A 14,352-nucleotide genomic window follows, 5' to 3' on the forward strand; every position below is an offset into this window, starting at 1 on the left:
TACTAGCCAATGACAAATGCTTTATTGAAATACTGACATAATTAACCAAACACTGAACTCTATGGCTGTAGTTTACAGTAAGCTTTGGTATCCTTATTTAATCTGAGTGGCAGAGGATTTTCTGTCAACCCACTGGAATACAATACAGTGCACGATGCAGAAACATGGTACTGCCCACAAGAATATATTCAAGACTTTTGCCAACAAATTATTTCAGTGGATTCCAGATGGCATCAGAAACTTAATCTCTTAATACTCTGAGTAGCTTTCTGTCTACCTGTTTTATAAACATTTTAGAACAGTGTTTCCCAAACTCTTTCGTGAGCACAATTTTATTTTAACCATGACGAATACTGAGGGAACCACACACTAAAACAAAACACCAAGGACAGAAAAATTACATAAACAGAGCAAATTCACAGTAGAAAAATAAATAATGCTGTACAATTTACTCATATCAATGAGACCCCTAAAACTAAGGTTCCTTTTAACATACCAACTCTGTGTAACAGCAATGCACTTGAAGTATCTGATACAGACGACACAGGACTGCTTCAAGACAAAATAATCTTTAAAGTACGACGCTGGTGCAGAAGATAAGGATCACCGGTAGAACAAATAGCACGCAGAAACTGGGCAAAACTAGAATATAATTACTGCATAAGAGAACCCATGAAAAACCAGATTTAGTAGATAGAGTGCCACAAAATATCATGTTGCACTGAACCCCTTGAGGTCCGCTTATTTGATGATATGACACAGGACTTGGAAGGAAAATATTATACTCTGTTCCATACTGGTCAATTTGAACAACTAAAAAAATATCACATCTTCTTGAGACTCCTTATTTCAATATGCAGAAACAAGAATGATGCATTCAAACCTGCCATTTTAGTTGGCTGTATGAATTAATTTTTAAGAATTCACCACATAAGAAATGTTTCAGATTAAATTTGCAGAACCCAATAAGATATACATTTTATGGTAGCTACATTTATATTCAAGTGTAGAGCCAATTTAGACAAAACGGCTAAAAAGCTTACAGTGGTGACAGAACACTTTCACAGATTTAAGAGATAAAAGTACAAATAAACTTTGAAGAAATATTTTAAGCAAGGTTTCTGCTTGAATCAATCCTTTAAAGCCAACACTCTTCCGAATAATATTTAAGAATTCAGTCCATACTTCAGACAAAACATAACCCTACTGCATTACAAAGATCAACTTACTAATGCTGTTTAAGGAAATAATCCCATTTACAATGAGAATCATATGAAACTCATGAATACAAAATGTAGAGTTACTGACTGTTAAAGCAGTCAGTACACACAGTTACCACTGGGCATAAATGGGTTAAACAATTTTGATATTCACACATCACCATGCACAACCAATATGTAAAGTAAAATGTAAAGTTTATCTGAATACAGTATTTAAAAATAACAAGTAGGATTTGAGGTTCTCACAGTGATAAGCATGAAGATGGCCGTCTTCTGGGTTGTAGCACCATGCCTCCAACATCACTGATGATGGAGGCAGCAAGGACCTCTGAAACACTGGCAAAGTTCTATCTGACTACATGGTGCTACAACGCAGACAGCCATATTCATTAAAAATAATATTTAATCTTAAACTAGCCTCAAATTATTAAAAATGTTCATAAAATTTACCAAATAGTGTCTTGGGTTCCTAGACATGAAGCTACTCTCAGACACAGTGGAACTATGGATTCTCTGATGTTATGACACGCCATCTTGACAAACAAAATGGACACATTGGCACAGAGTATATTTTGCACTCCATGAAATGTTCACTCATTATAAAACATCCTATCACATACTCCACATCTCAAATCTAATGGAATGATATCAGGAGATCAAAAAGAACAGGCAAAAAGCAGCCTTTCAGAAAATATCTCGGCATAATGTCACAATATAAGAAAATATTTAATATTTTTATATTCTAACACATTCACTGCCAGATATTCAAATTGCAGTTTAAATTTTGTGGACCAAGCAGCCATTGCTAAACAGAACAAGGCAAGGTTTTTTGACTGAGAAACAAAACACTTCTGTCAAATACACCACATCTCATTTCTAAATTCATTCACACTTATACCAAACTTTTTAAGATAAAAAATGCAAGGATTCATAATTATAGCCCATCATGAAAACCATCACAGTCTGCATGACCAATCCATAAAGTGAGATGTTTTATCCGAAACACTGGGTAGGCTCTGTACAGGGTTAAATGGTAACAAAGATACATTTTTATATAAACTATTTGGGCATTTACAAGCTCAAAATTCACACCATGCTCATCACAGCATCTCGTCTACTGAATTTTCATTGCTGAAAATCCACACCACATATCAAATGACATGTATCAATGACAGAGAATGACAAATACAATGTTTTCCCATTTTTCCCGCTCAATTTCTTTCTCAATTCAAATCTGACATTAAATTTGCAATTTTAAGATTTTCAGATAAAATTTTTTTACTGATGTCATCTTTCACATGTTAGAATGGAATGAAGGAAATTCACGGAGCTATTTAGTTCATTAATTTCACAACAAAAAATAACCATGAGTAAATTATTAAAAAAAACAGTATATAACAAAAATACAATTTGAACTTCCCAGAGCCAGTAAAATGATCTCTGAATGTTGTGTGGCCACCGAAGGATATTTAAAGGAGAAACTATTTAATGTTTTGATAACTAGTTCTGGTAATGCGAACTATCAATGATGCTAGGGACGTGTACTGTTGTTGGTAACAGTGAATGTGCTGAAGGTCTAGGAAATATAACTTATTACAACAAATGCCACCACTACATTTGCAAGGATCTATCCTGTCTTCAAATGTAGCACTGAAATAAGATCAAGCAGAAACAGTACAATTATGTCCACAGGCTGTTTGCTTTCAGGAATGTAGAGAAGTATCAACCAACACACATTCATCTGTAAGGCCCGTCCATGATTAAGATGGCCACATAACTCCGTAACGTCACACATGACTTCAACCTTTTTAAAATGTGTTATTATTACAAAATGTTCCAAAATGGTAATGTTTCAATAACCCTTCAGTACAGACAGAGAGCCACATCAGTTCTGAACACCAACATGCGCAGAATCTATATCATTCAGTGCAATGCTGAACTATGTGATGAAAACAAGGGACCGCAGTATCCAACCGCTGCTATAGTTAACCCAGAACATCAAGAAAAGCTAGAATATGTGGAGAGAAAATAAAACAAGCTGTGTTCATGTTATACTCAACTGGCATCCTTAAACCCAATCCAGAAACACCAAGTTCCATTCCGGAATACATTTTCAGTGAAACAATACAATTTATTTCCTTTCGCCTGAGAGAGTTTTCATATCACAATTAGGAGTTTCTTAAAGCCCTAATATAGGTTATGGTTACAAACTGCAATGGCATTAATTTTCCATCTCTCTGGTGAAGATGGCTGTATTTTACTGGCTTAAATCTATGGTTGAAGACATTACAGCATTTACTTGTAAGTTTCTAGTTTCCAAACTTGACTAATCAAGCTACTATGATCATAGTATCACTACAATATGAATAAGCCAGTCCTTTGAATGCTGGTCTTAAATACGCGACAATTCAATGCCCAGACTGTTTTAGCTGCAAATTACACAGAGAGTGAATTAGAATCCAATTATTTCTTTTAGTACACGACAAAAATTACAATTGGCACAAGGAGCTTTATTCTGTTAAGAGAAAAAGATACCCATACTTACAAGAAGTCACTATGTCAGTTGGTGAGCCACACGTGGTAACTCGTGCTAATAAAACAATCTGCCGTTGTAGAAAAAGTGGCCTGAAACCAACTCCACTGTTCATAGAAACAAACACCAACGAAAAGTTGTGATGACACCAGAAACTCTTAAAAAAATCGAAACAAGACTTGAATAGAGTCCAAAATAAGACGCTTTGTTGATTCTTACTAGAAATTGATGTCTTTAAAGCAACCTTTCTGCATACTGTTTTTCAAATGATCAGCAGAGGACCATGGTCATAATGTTCCCTGAATCTAAATGTGTGTCATTTTCATCTGTGCAATAACTTGAAAGAAAATGTCTACAGAAACAATCCATGTGCTTGGAGATCAAGATCCAGAATGTTATTCTGTTCATCACAGAGAGAGGACAAAAGATGTTCACAGAATTTCTTACATTAATGTGAAACGTACTTGGATGATTGTGGACACTGCTTTCAGCAGCAACTGCAATATCAGGTTATATGGTTTTATTGAAAATATTTTTCAAGTGTGAATAGATTATTTACCAGCATGTTACTATCGGATCTGAGAGAAGTTGCCCAATGTCCAGTGTCTATGAATAGGCTGCAAGTAAAAGAATGATCCTCTCTGCACATTCAACAAGGAAATATTGGTAGTATTAAACAACAAATAAATGCAATTTGGATGTATAATGAGAACAGAAGGTGAAAGGTTATGAAAAACAGCAGTAAAATTGTAAATATGGAGATAAATTGGATTTCCAGGGAGATGAAACATTGAAGTGCAGAATGGCACTGAGAACAGAGGTCTTCAAATCTGCATCCCTGCAAAATTATTATGATTAAATACTTCGGCACCACAAATCCTACGGTGGTAAATGTACATTTGTAATTTTCATGGAGACAAAAGTGCTCCCATGATGAAACCAAAAAAATTGTGAAAAATTTTCACACATATCTAGATATATCATGTGACTCTAGATTGACATTCTCATGCAAAAGCAAATTACTATTTTGGTTGTCGATGCTGAAATGTAAATTAAATAAATTTTATAAATACAATTATACTTTTATGAGCACTTGCAACTAAAAGTTTAAAAATGTGTCAATTATCTTCACCCTGTCCTCCCCTCTGCCCACACATAATAACTCTGGAATGGCTTAAAAGATTTTCATATAACTTTATATTTGAAGTTTTACTGAACATTTGTCAACACATTACCAATTCTGGTTAAAATGGACAACAATAATGGGCACTTTACATAAGCCCTACATGTGTTTCCACATACAGAAGAAAGTGGGGAGGTGGAATTCCAAAACTATCTTGGTAACCATGGTTACCTGGGGAATCACCAGCCAGTCCCACAAATGGGGATATCTTCCATGATGATAACATCACTGAAACAGGCACCCCTCCCATGCATAAGTCAATGACCCCAGAGAACTCTCGGGTCAACAGAGCCTTCACAAAAATCAAAGGTCAAATTCTGTTGAATGTGCCACTGTTTTGCTATGCATACATTTCCTAATTTGTGTAAATAATTTGATACAAGGTCAGTGCAACATGCATATCAATACATTTTCACATTTAAAATATCCATACAAACTCTGATTTGGAGATGAAGGTCGTGCATTCTAGACTTTGGCACAAAACGGAGGTGAGTGGTCAGTGCATTGGTTGCTTTCTCGTGGGAAAAGTGAATATTCTTTCTGGATGTGATGATTCCCTGCAAGGAATGGAAACCCAATCATCCAGTCCATGTAACAGGAACGTGCAAAGAGGTCACAATTCTGATACTCGATGGTAATAATCTTCCTACCGACATACAAAAGGTGACAAAACTTTTGAAGACATACTGTATCAATTTCAAACTATTCAAATGAGTAAGATTTCAATTAACAGAACCCACTGTAGCCAATGATTCTATTAGCTATAGAAACATACATCAACAGCAGAAGAAATTAGGAAATCAAGCAATGCCAATGCAACCTATAAACAAAATGAGACATCGCTGTATGTCTCACGCTCATTACAAATCAACCAAACATTCACTGAACTAAGCTTTCCATCTCAAATCATCTACAGTGCCACTAATGAGAATTTACATAAGAGTATAGTTTATGTTGTATTCAATAATTAGTATATTTCCTGCTCCTTTGAAAACGTACTAAAATTTTACATACATTTAAGGTAACTAGTATTTTTACCTCTAGTTTCAGTGCAATATTTGGAAGGATTCCAGGATACACAATATTAATGTGTTCCCTTATGTGCTCTGCCCCAACACAATGTAATAATGATTAAAAACATGATCACCACATAATAGAGCCAGGGACAAAGACAAATTGCACTATTAATATTCAATTCTTCATACATATTTGACTTTAAAAATTTATGTTCAAAGCTCATAGAATTCGTCATGAAAAACATAATCCTACATTTTCAGTCAAAAAGGAGTAGTTTAATTACTGATAACTGTGGACTTGTGGATATTTTCCTAGGTCTTATGTATAATCAGTATGTACAGCACTACATGATTTTTGCAGAAAAACCAGCTGATAATTCTTCAGTTAGTTGTCTTCCAGTTTGCTGCACTTCGTAGTCTTCTCTGCCTCTCAAATGTTGGAATATGACCAGAAGGCTACATCGTGCAACAACCCACGTGACAACATAATGACCTCAAATACTGCAACTCATTTGCAGTAATACTAATGAAGTTTCAAGGGCAAAGGGGCTCGCCATATTCTATCGTATCAAGTTATAGCTCAAACATATTGGATAGTTACTTATAACCTAAAACATGTTGTGTTCCTTCAATTTATTATATACACAAAAAAAAAATGGAAAACTTGTAATTTGATTTTCAATAACAGCATAATACATTTCTATGAAGTAACTGGATTGATGACAGTCGACAGGCAAATGTCAAACTGTTGCTATGGCGATACAGTCTATTTTAAGGCATATCCTGCATCTGCTACTGAAATGACTGATAAATCAAATGACATAGAAACCCCAGTCATAACATATTCAGAATTTACCACTTTCCCCCACTGCAATAAGTCAATGGAAAAAAACCAATGAATTCTACAGTTATCAGTCAAGAAAAGCAATGGAGAGGAAATGTACAGAGTACTGCATGCTGATCGTCTGTGCTGACTAGTGCCCTCATATCACCACACTCATCACGGAAATGCTTTGGTTAACTTCATAAACAAAACATTTCTATACAACTAAAGTGAAAGGTGACACTCCCACTATACTGAACAATCGAAATACGCAGAGGACAGTAAAAGTTTCATAGTACACGGCCACCCTTAAGGATGTTCTGACCTGTTCTGCGTGGATGGGAAACAAGTCGGGCTGTAGGTAATGAATCCGCCAAACCTCAACGTTAACAACATTAGACAAGCATAATCAAGGTTGGTTCATGGTGAATGCCGTAGCTCCATTATTGGCCATCAGGTCCAGGACATCACTGACGTACTGCGCCACATCCACGTTCGCCTCATCACTTGAACGAATGAATCTGTCTTCAAGAAGTTTGTTGTACTTGGGTCTTTGCGTTTCCTCCTTGATCAGGCTACAACATCATAACAATTAACTCAAAACACAAATCAACAACCCAAAAGATAAACTGAAGCAGAAATTCATTAACTTTACAACTGGATAATACTTTGCCTAATTTAAAGTCCATATTATTACACATCCTGGAAGACAGATTATTGTTCACACTGGTTCTGGGGTACAACAATATTATCCAATGGGAACTGGGATTCCAGGAAAGAATACAATAAGTTAAACAGGGATCAACAAACTTTCACAAATGCCAGTTATATTAAAAAGTACATCTGCTTTACCATAACGGACATACAAGTTAAAGGTTGTTGGTAAATATTTTACTTTTATTATATTCATGCTAGCAGCGTCATGGTATGAAAGAGTAGACAACTGATTAGAAAAGGTTTCCAGACCTAGAAGTTCTGAAGAGGTAAGCTTAAATTTGTTCAGACAGCTTCCAATGACCAATGCTGACGTAATAAGCCAATGCATTAACTCTTCTTGAAACATATTTTCTGTTCAAGAGATTTGAGGCTCTCACAGCAACAAGTATGAAGATGGCGGTCTTTTGGGTTGTTGTGCCAAGTATTCTGGCAGGTTTAGATTTTCCAGAGGTGCTTGTTGCCTCCATCACCAGGGTGCCCTGCTGATGGAAATAGCAGCAACTCAGAAATGCTGGTAAACTTCTACCAGACGACAGACAGCTATCTTCCTATTTTCTGTTCATTTCCCTCATTATTTCATCCTTTAATTCAAAAATAAGCAAAAATAAAAGGACAAGATGCAGGCATGGAGAGACAGAAAGAACAGAAGGGAAGAAGCAGAGGTGCCCCCACAGGGGTACAGCCCCTAGTAACAAGCTGAGAAAGTACAGTCCATACTTGAATACACATAATATCCTCAAGTGTTCTTTGCAACGAGCATTTAGAGGCATTATATCTGTTTTGTATAATAGTTCCCACTTTGGCCACTAGATTGCAACACCTCAATGCATCATCTGTCATTTTGTCATCACTGCTCGTAGTAACATTCAAAAGTATGATCTGAGGTCGTGCAGAATAGCACGACCTCCACATCAAATTTCATCCAAAACCACCCAGTGGTTCTTGAGTTGAATCAACTGGACAGATAAACACAACCAACCCACAATGCATTCTTCCTATGCACTTTGTGCAAAGAACGTTTAACAACAACTTATTTGTATGATGTGAAGTCTGAGAAACAAATTAGGCTCGAGTTCTGCCTGAAACTTATCATTTGTTTTACAATACCCCATAGCAAAAAATAAATGCAAAATCACACTTTGATTTTTAAAATAAAAAATCACTGTATATGTATAGAAACTACACTGATTAATCACCTTGATGAAAGAGGCAGCAAGGACTTCTGAAACATTAACTCCTACCAGACTAATAGCACCACAACAGACAACTTCTAATTGCATTTATGTCCAAATTCCAACAGAGCTGACAAGCAATGTATTTTCCTACATGAACACAAAACTGCTGAATCACAAATACAACATTCGCAATCTTGAAATGCCATTAATTTGATCTCCATTTTTTCTTCTTCATAAGAATAAGTCATAAATATGAATATATTCATTTTTAATTGTTCCATCAAAATAATTCGTGATTTATTCCTTGTTACAATAAATTTAAATATATTTAGTATTTTCAACTAATCACACATTAACATTTATTCTACAGGGATAGGGGAGAAAAACTCCCATATTACATGGCTTCCAGCACATGGCCAGCTGGACCAAACATAAGCCATGATGCAATGCCAACAGACAAGCTCGTGGAATACCAGAACACAATCAACATGGTTCTGCCTTACCAAGAAAGTTCACTTGTAGACACTGACAATAAAGATTACGGAGAATTAGATGTCTCTGCCCAGATACCAACGTGTTTTCCACTCTTGGTCGCTAACCTGAGAAAGTAGGCATGACATGCAGACAACAGAGAACTGAAATAAATCAGTATTGAAAAAAACTCACCAAGTATTCACAAAGTTAACAAATTCAGTACTGAAATGGTTTCCATTTTCATTTGGAGAAAGTCGTGGAGGATCTCCCTGCACGACCTGAAACAGCTGCTCAAATACCGAATTCCACTTTGGGTACGGAAAGTGTCCTGTTGCCACTTCCATAAGGGTGATCCCCAGAGACCACACATCAGAGCGAACATCATAGCCACGTGCTCGCTGTGGGTCTATCCTCTCAGGCTGAAACAGTCGGAACAACATGCAAGATGCAGAGACAAACTATCACAAAATACCTAACTCATGTGTGATAAATGGCTACAATTCTTTCAAGAAAAGTTTCAAAATCTCATCAATTTTCATTGATTTCTTCTTTACACATATAAGGGCAAGCCATGCTAGAAATCTCATACCATTTTTGTTCAGTGAGAACTGCTCTAAATCCCAAAGACATTACTTATTGCACTTTTGTGCACAAAGTCTCTATATATTAGGGGATAATTTCACAGCAATTTTTTTATGCACTTCATATAACCTTGTAAAATAATTATTACTTTAAATTCTTGATGTATTAGGACAATTTTCTGCAAAAAGGAATTTTTAGGGGGGAAATCTGTAGTTATAAATTAAATTTCACATTTAGTGTCAAATCCCACGGTGCCAAGTTCAAGCCCTGTTTCTCGAAAATGCTGGTATCTACCAACAAGTCTACATGGGGCAAAAACCCAAAACAACATCATTACCATATCCTTCATTTCAGTTCCACTGACAGCAATAAAAACAATATGACAATCGTATTACATCCTACCGATTTTCAAATCTTCATTTCAGAAGTTACTTACAGCCATATATGGACGGCAGCCAGCATCGCGAGTGCGAGCTATGCTATCCACTAGCTGGCCAGAGATACCAAAGTCACACAGCTTGATGTTGCCTCGTTTGTCCAACAGAATGTTGCTTGGTTTCACATCTCGGTGAATGATCTTCAGTTCTTCCTTCAAGTAGTTCAGTGCCTTCACAGTCTGCAAGCAATTGAAACACTAAATTGCCATGTATACCAATGTGTTATCACATCATACAGATTAACAAAGTAAATTCACACCTTCGACAGCTCACATTACTACAACATAACCCAAAAAAATTACATCTATCAGTAGCACTCACAATGTAAAAACAATGATCCTAGCAAAGCACAGTGAAAGCTTGTCGAATAAATCGGAAGAAATATAATAAACCAAATATTTAAATTTCCCAAAATCAAAATATAAAATCTGGCTTAAACATTAATGTCAAACTGTCACAATTTATTAACAAGTATCATGTGAACTCATTATGTATGAAAATACGAGTCAACTTTTTCTGCCTCAGCATTACGTGAATCGTTGCTTCCGGTGCAGTGGTGAAAACTTCCAAACAACTCAGCTTTACTAGCAACCACTTACAGTGTCCATGTGCAATAATCTGCACAGGACTACATTCAGAAAAAAAAGCACCTCTGGATTAACAGACATGCGTGGCAGTCCAGTGGTTCATCACATGAACCAATTCACCGACTTCTTCAGTATTCATTTCAGCAAAGCATTGTAAAACAATGAACTTTCACTTTCAGTGGGTATGTTCCGTAGTGTGTATTGTTCTGGTGCAGCTGCCATATTTTCATGCGTTTTCAGTAATTTGTACATCGAAAGAAAGACATTTATCATTAATCGACAGTAGCACATCAATTCTTTCAAACCTACAGTCACAGCTTGCATCATTGATGTAGCCAAAGGCTAATGGTGTATCTTGTACATTCCTTTCTGTAGCGCTGTGCTACTCAATTCAAATCGTTGAATATGAAGGCATTCAATATTTTTTTTAGCAAATAATGAATAAAAGGGCATATGGTATTTGAATAAATACAGTAATAGCACACTTTTTGATATAATTTTAATGTTCCTATATATTATTAATATAATATAAACCGCAAAAGTTGTAATTATATTGACAATGACAAAACATGTCATGATAAAGCATAATGCGACACTGACGACAGCATGCTATGACAAATGCGTCTGTAAAAGAATACATGCATTACAGTGTTAATGGAAAACAAACACATCTGAATTCTATAAGCCACCGTCGAAGATATGACTATAATAATGCCCTTGCGAGTCCTCGCTTTATTAAGCTATATAAGTAACATGTATCATTTCCACAACAGTTCAAGTGCCATTTAATATATTTAATTTACTTACGGCTACTGTAATCTTTCCTAATATACTTTCAGGTATCCTCTCTTGTAATTTCTCATAGATAAACTTATAAAATTTATCTAAGGATGTATCCATGAGCTCCATACATATCCAACAGTCTCCCTGTACAAAAAAAGGAACAAATAATCACTATTAAAGGGACAAAACATCCACAAAAAAATACAGATTTTACAAAATTCACACCAAATTTTAATCCCCAATACAGTCAAAATAAAATGCATTGAAATGTGAAATCCTAGATGGCAGAAGTTTACTTCGTTAACATATACCAGACTACATGTTACATTGTCTCAGATGACAGCCATCTTACTACAATATTAGAATATTTGGCAATAATGTCAAGTGTCACATTACACACCAAAAAAAGGTAAGGGCAGTTAATAAGGGAGAGCCGTATTAGTCAGTGAGGAAAACCTGGAAGAATAACCTGCATGCCAACAAAAATCATCCGCAGAGGTTATCAGAATCAAAGGAGAAATGCCACAATCAGTTTGAGCAGCATTTTGGGAAGTGCGTGGGAAAAGTCACGGTGCACCAACCCTGCACATGCTTGGAAGCAATATGGACACCTGATAAAACAAAGACAGACTACAGAAAAATGGGCTATATTTGGGCAAATATAAAAAGACCGAAAACCACTTTGAAGGGCCATAAATTTTCAGACATTGTCAACATTCAGGAGCATGCAAACGGCATTCAAGAAGAGGAGTTCAAGAAATGTTTCAAGCAGTGGAAACACCAATTTACTAACTGTAATGGTGTGTAAGGAGACTACTCTGAGGGTAACAGCAACCTGTAGTGTATGTAATTAAATAAATACAGCTTTTACAGGGTAATTTTTAGGAGCTTTAATTGTCACACCTCATATATTTAGTTCCTTTATGAAATATGCAACATATGTTAAACGGGATGATTACATTAACATACCTCCTTGAAGAGGGCACCATAAAACTGGACAATACAAGGACATTCATTTGATTTCATAACAACTTCCAAGTCCATTAACAGCTGTTTCTGTTCTTTCTCATCAACTGTTGACCGAATCCTCTGTAAAGAAATTTACAACACTTTATGCATTCTGTCCTATGACATTCGTTGGCTGGTTCACAGGATAGGCCCTTAATAGTGACTTATTAGTGACACAAAAATTAGCAAAGTTCCATCCTTACCTTAACAGCCATAACAGTATTACTCCGCCTATGTACCATCTTGTTAACAGTTCCAAATGCTCCTCTTCCTATTTCACCCAAGTCTTGGAGGTCATCTGATGTGAAGTCATAAATCTATACAGAATATCAATTAGTAATATAATAAATTAAAGAACATCCACATTTATTTCATTTTAATCACCTTACCCCATATCTCAGTCTACCTATGAATAGCAACCACTTTCCATTACTAACTACCACAACTTTATTCCATAAATATTTACAAACAATTACGATGCATTCATCCAACCTACAAACTGTTCCTTACTGAGTGGGATAACATGACCCCATTTATTTTCAGTTGTAACATAGTGTATTTTACGCGGATATGCCACACGTTGATCGACTTACCGATTCTGGCGACACTTGCAACTTGCCTGTAGACTGCATGCTCTGGCACATTCGTAACCTGTCTCTGTAACGTAAAAAAATTAAATAAAATAAATCATGAACGAGAGCACACTCCTAATGGGCACAGTCAAACAAAGTACACACCGTGATTTGTCAGGTACAGAATCAGGATTAAACGGGCGGATGCGAGGTGGACACACTGTCTTCATCCGAACCGGGCTTGAGTTGAGCTGCTCGTCATGAGTTGAGTTAGAGGAAGGTTGTAATTGCCTACACCTGAAATACAAAAGTAAGGCCAATGGGATTATTTCTGTAAATCAACATGTAGCATGCATGACAGGCATAGGAAATACAAAAGGATATCTGACGGAAAGACACCAGTTGTGACGCCTAGGCACATATGAGAAAATATTATAAACATGGATCTTAAACACATTGGAAATTAACACCAAATTCTACTCGTGGTTAGCCATAATGTCCACAGAGCCACACCACCACAAGTCACAGAATCTTCAGCTACCTGCTTTGTCTGCCTAATTAAAATTGATATATTAACCTAAGCATTAGACCATTAAATGAGCTGAGAAAGATCAGTCAGCGGCACAAAATCTTGCACACACAGACGTAGCAATTTATTGTTCCTGGCAGACTCAGTCAAGAAAGGGAGCCCATAAAAATTAATCTGCGGCAAAGCGTGGGGTGACATATCTTCATAAACACTGTTGCAATACCACCAACAACAAGAAATGCTACTACCACTGTCACCAATTTCAGCTTCCAAGTTCCAAACACAAGTTTCTTGTTAAGCATTAATTTAGTACTAAAATGTACTCAATTAACAACAATTATGTTCTAATTTACATATTTAATTTCATATAATCATTCTTTTATTCAAAGCCTTGCAGTACACCTGACAAAAGCTCATGGCACACCGATTTTCAACCATTGGTATAGTGTTTGACTACAGACCAGACAACCTGGGATTGATCCCTGGCAGGGGTCACAAATTTTTCTTGTAACCTTTGCATCCAGACCAGCTCTGGGACTTACCCAGCCTCCTACCTAATGGGCACCAGAGGTCTTTCAGCCAGGGGTAAAATACAGACAGGATGTGATGCTGACCACTCACTCCTACTTAGTGCCAAGGTCAAAAACGACCCATCCTTCAGAATATTAAAAATTAATCACATTCATCTACAATTCATAGATTCTAATATTTCA

At 36.3% G+C, this 14,352-nt stretch overlaps 1 protein-coding gene across 3 annotated transcripts in view; it reads right to left on the reverse strand.

Annotated features, from left to right (window-relative positions):
- Mkk4 (dual specificity mitogen-activated protein kinase kinase 4) overlaps nt 1-14,352 on the reverse strand; it is a 27,334-nt gene continuing 12,982 nt past the window's right edge. For all 3 annotated transcript variants that reach the window (XM_022077631.2, XM_022077632.2, XM_087340785.1), the window contains 8 exons: nt 13,276-13,407; nt 13,132-13,195; nt 12,742-12,855; nt 12,500-12,619; nt 11,555-11,674; nt 10,160-10,339; nt 9,334-9,560; nt 1-7,350 (listed from right to left, as the gene is read on the reverse strand). In XM_022077631.2, coding sequence (XP_021933323.1) covers nt 7,185-7,350; nt 9,334-9,560; nt 10,160-10,339; nt 11,555-11,674; nt 12,500-12,619; nt 12,742-12,855; nt 13,132-13,195; nt 13,276-13,407 — 1,123 coding nt within the window. In that variant the 3' untranslated portion in view covers nt 1-7,184. The remainder of the gene's footprint in view (nt 7,351-9,333; nt 9,561-10,159; nt 10,340-11,554; nt 11,675-12,499; nt 12,620-12,741; nt 12,856-13,131; nt 13,196-13,275; nt 13,408-14,352) is intronic.

The sequence above is a fragment of the Zootermopsis nevadensis genome, unplaced genomic scaffold, assembly GCF_977971745.1.
Source record: "Zootermopsis nevadensis isolate Lab colony 2312 unplaced genomic scaffold, Znev_1.0 Znev_ptg000061l, whole genome shotgun sequence".
NCBI lineage: Eukaryota > Metazoa > Arthropoda > Insecta > Blattodea > Termopsidae > Zootermopsis > Zootermopsis nevadensis.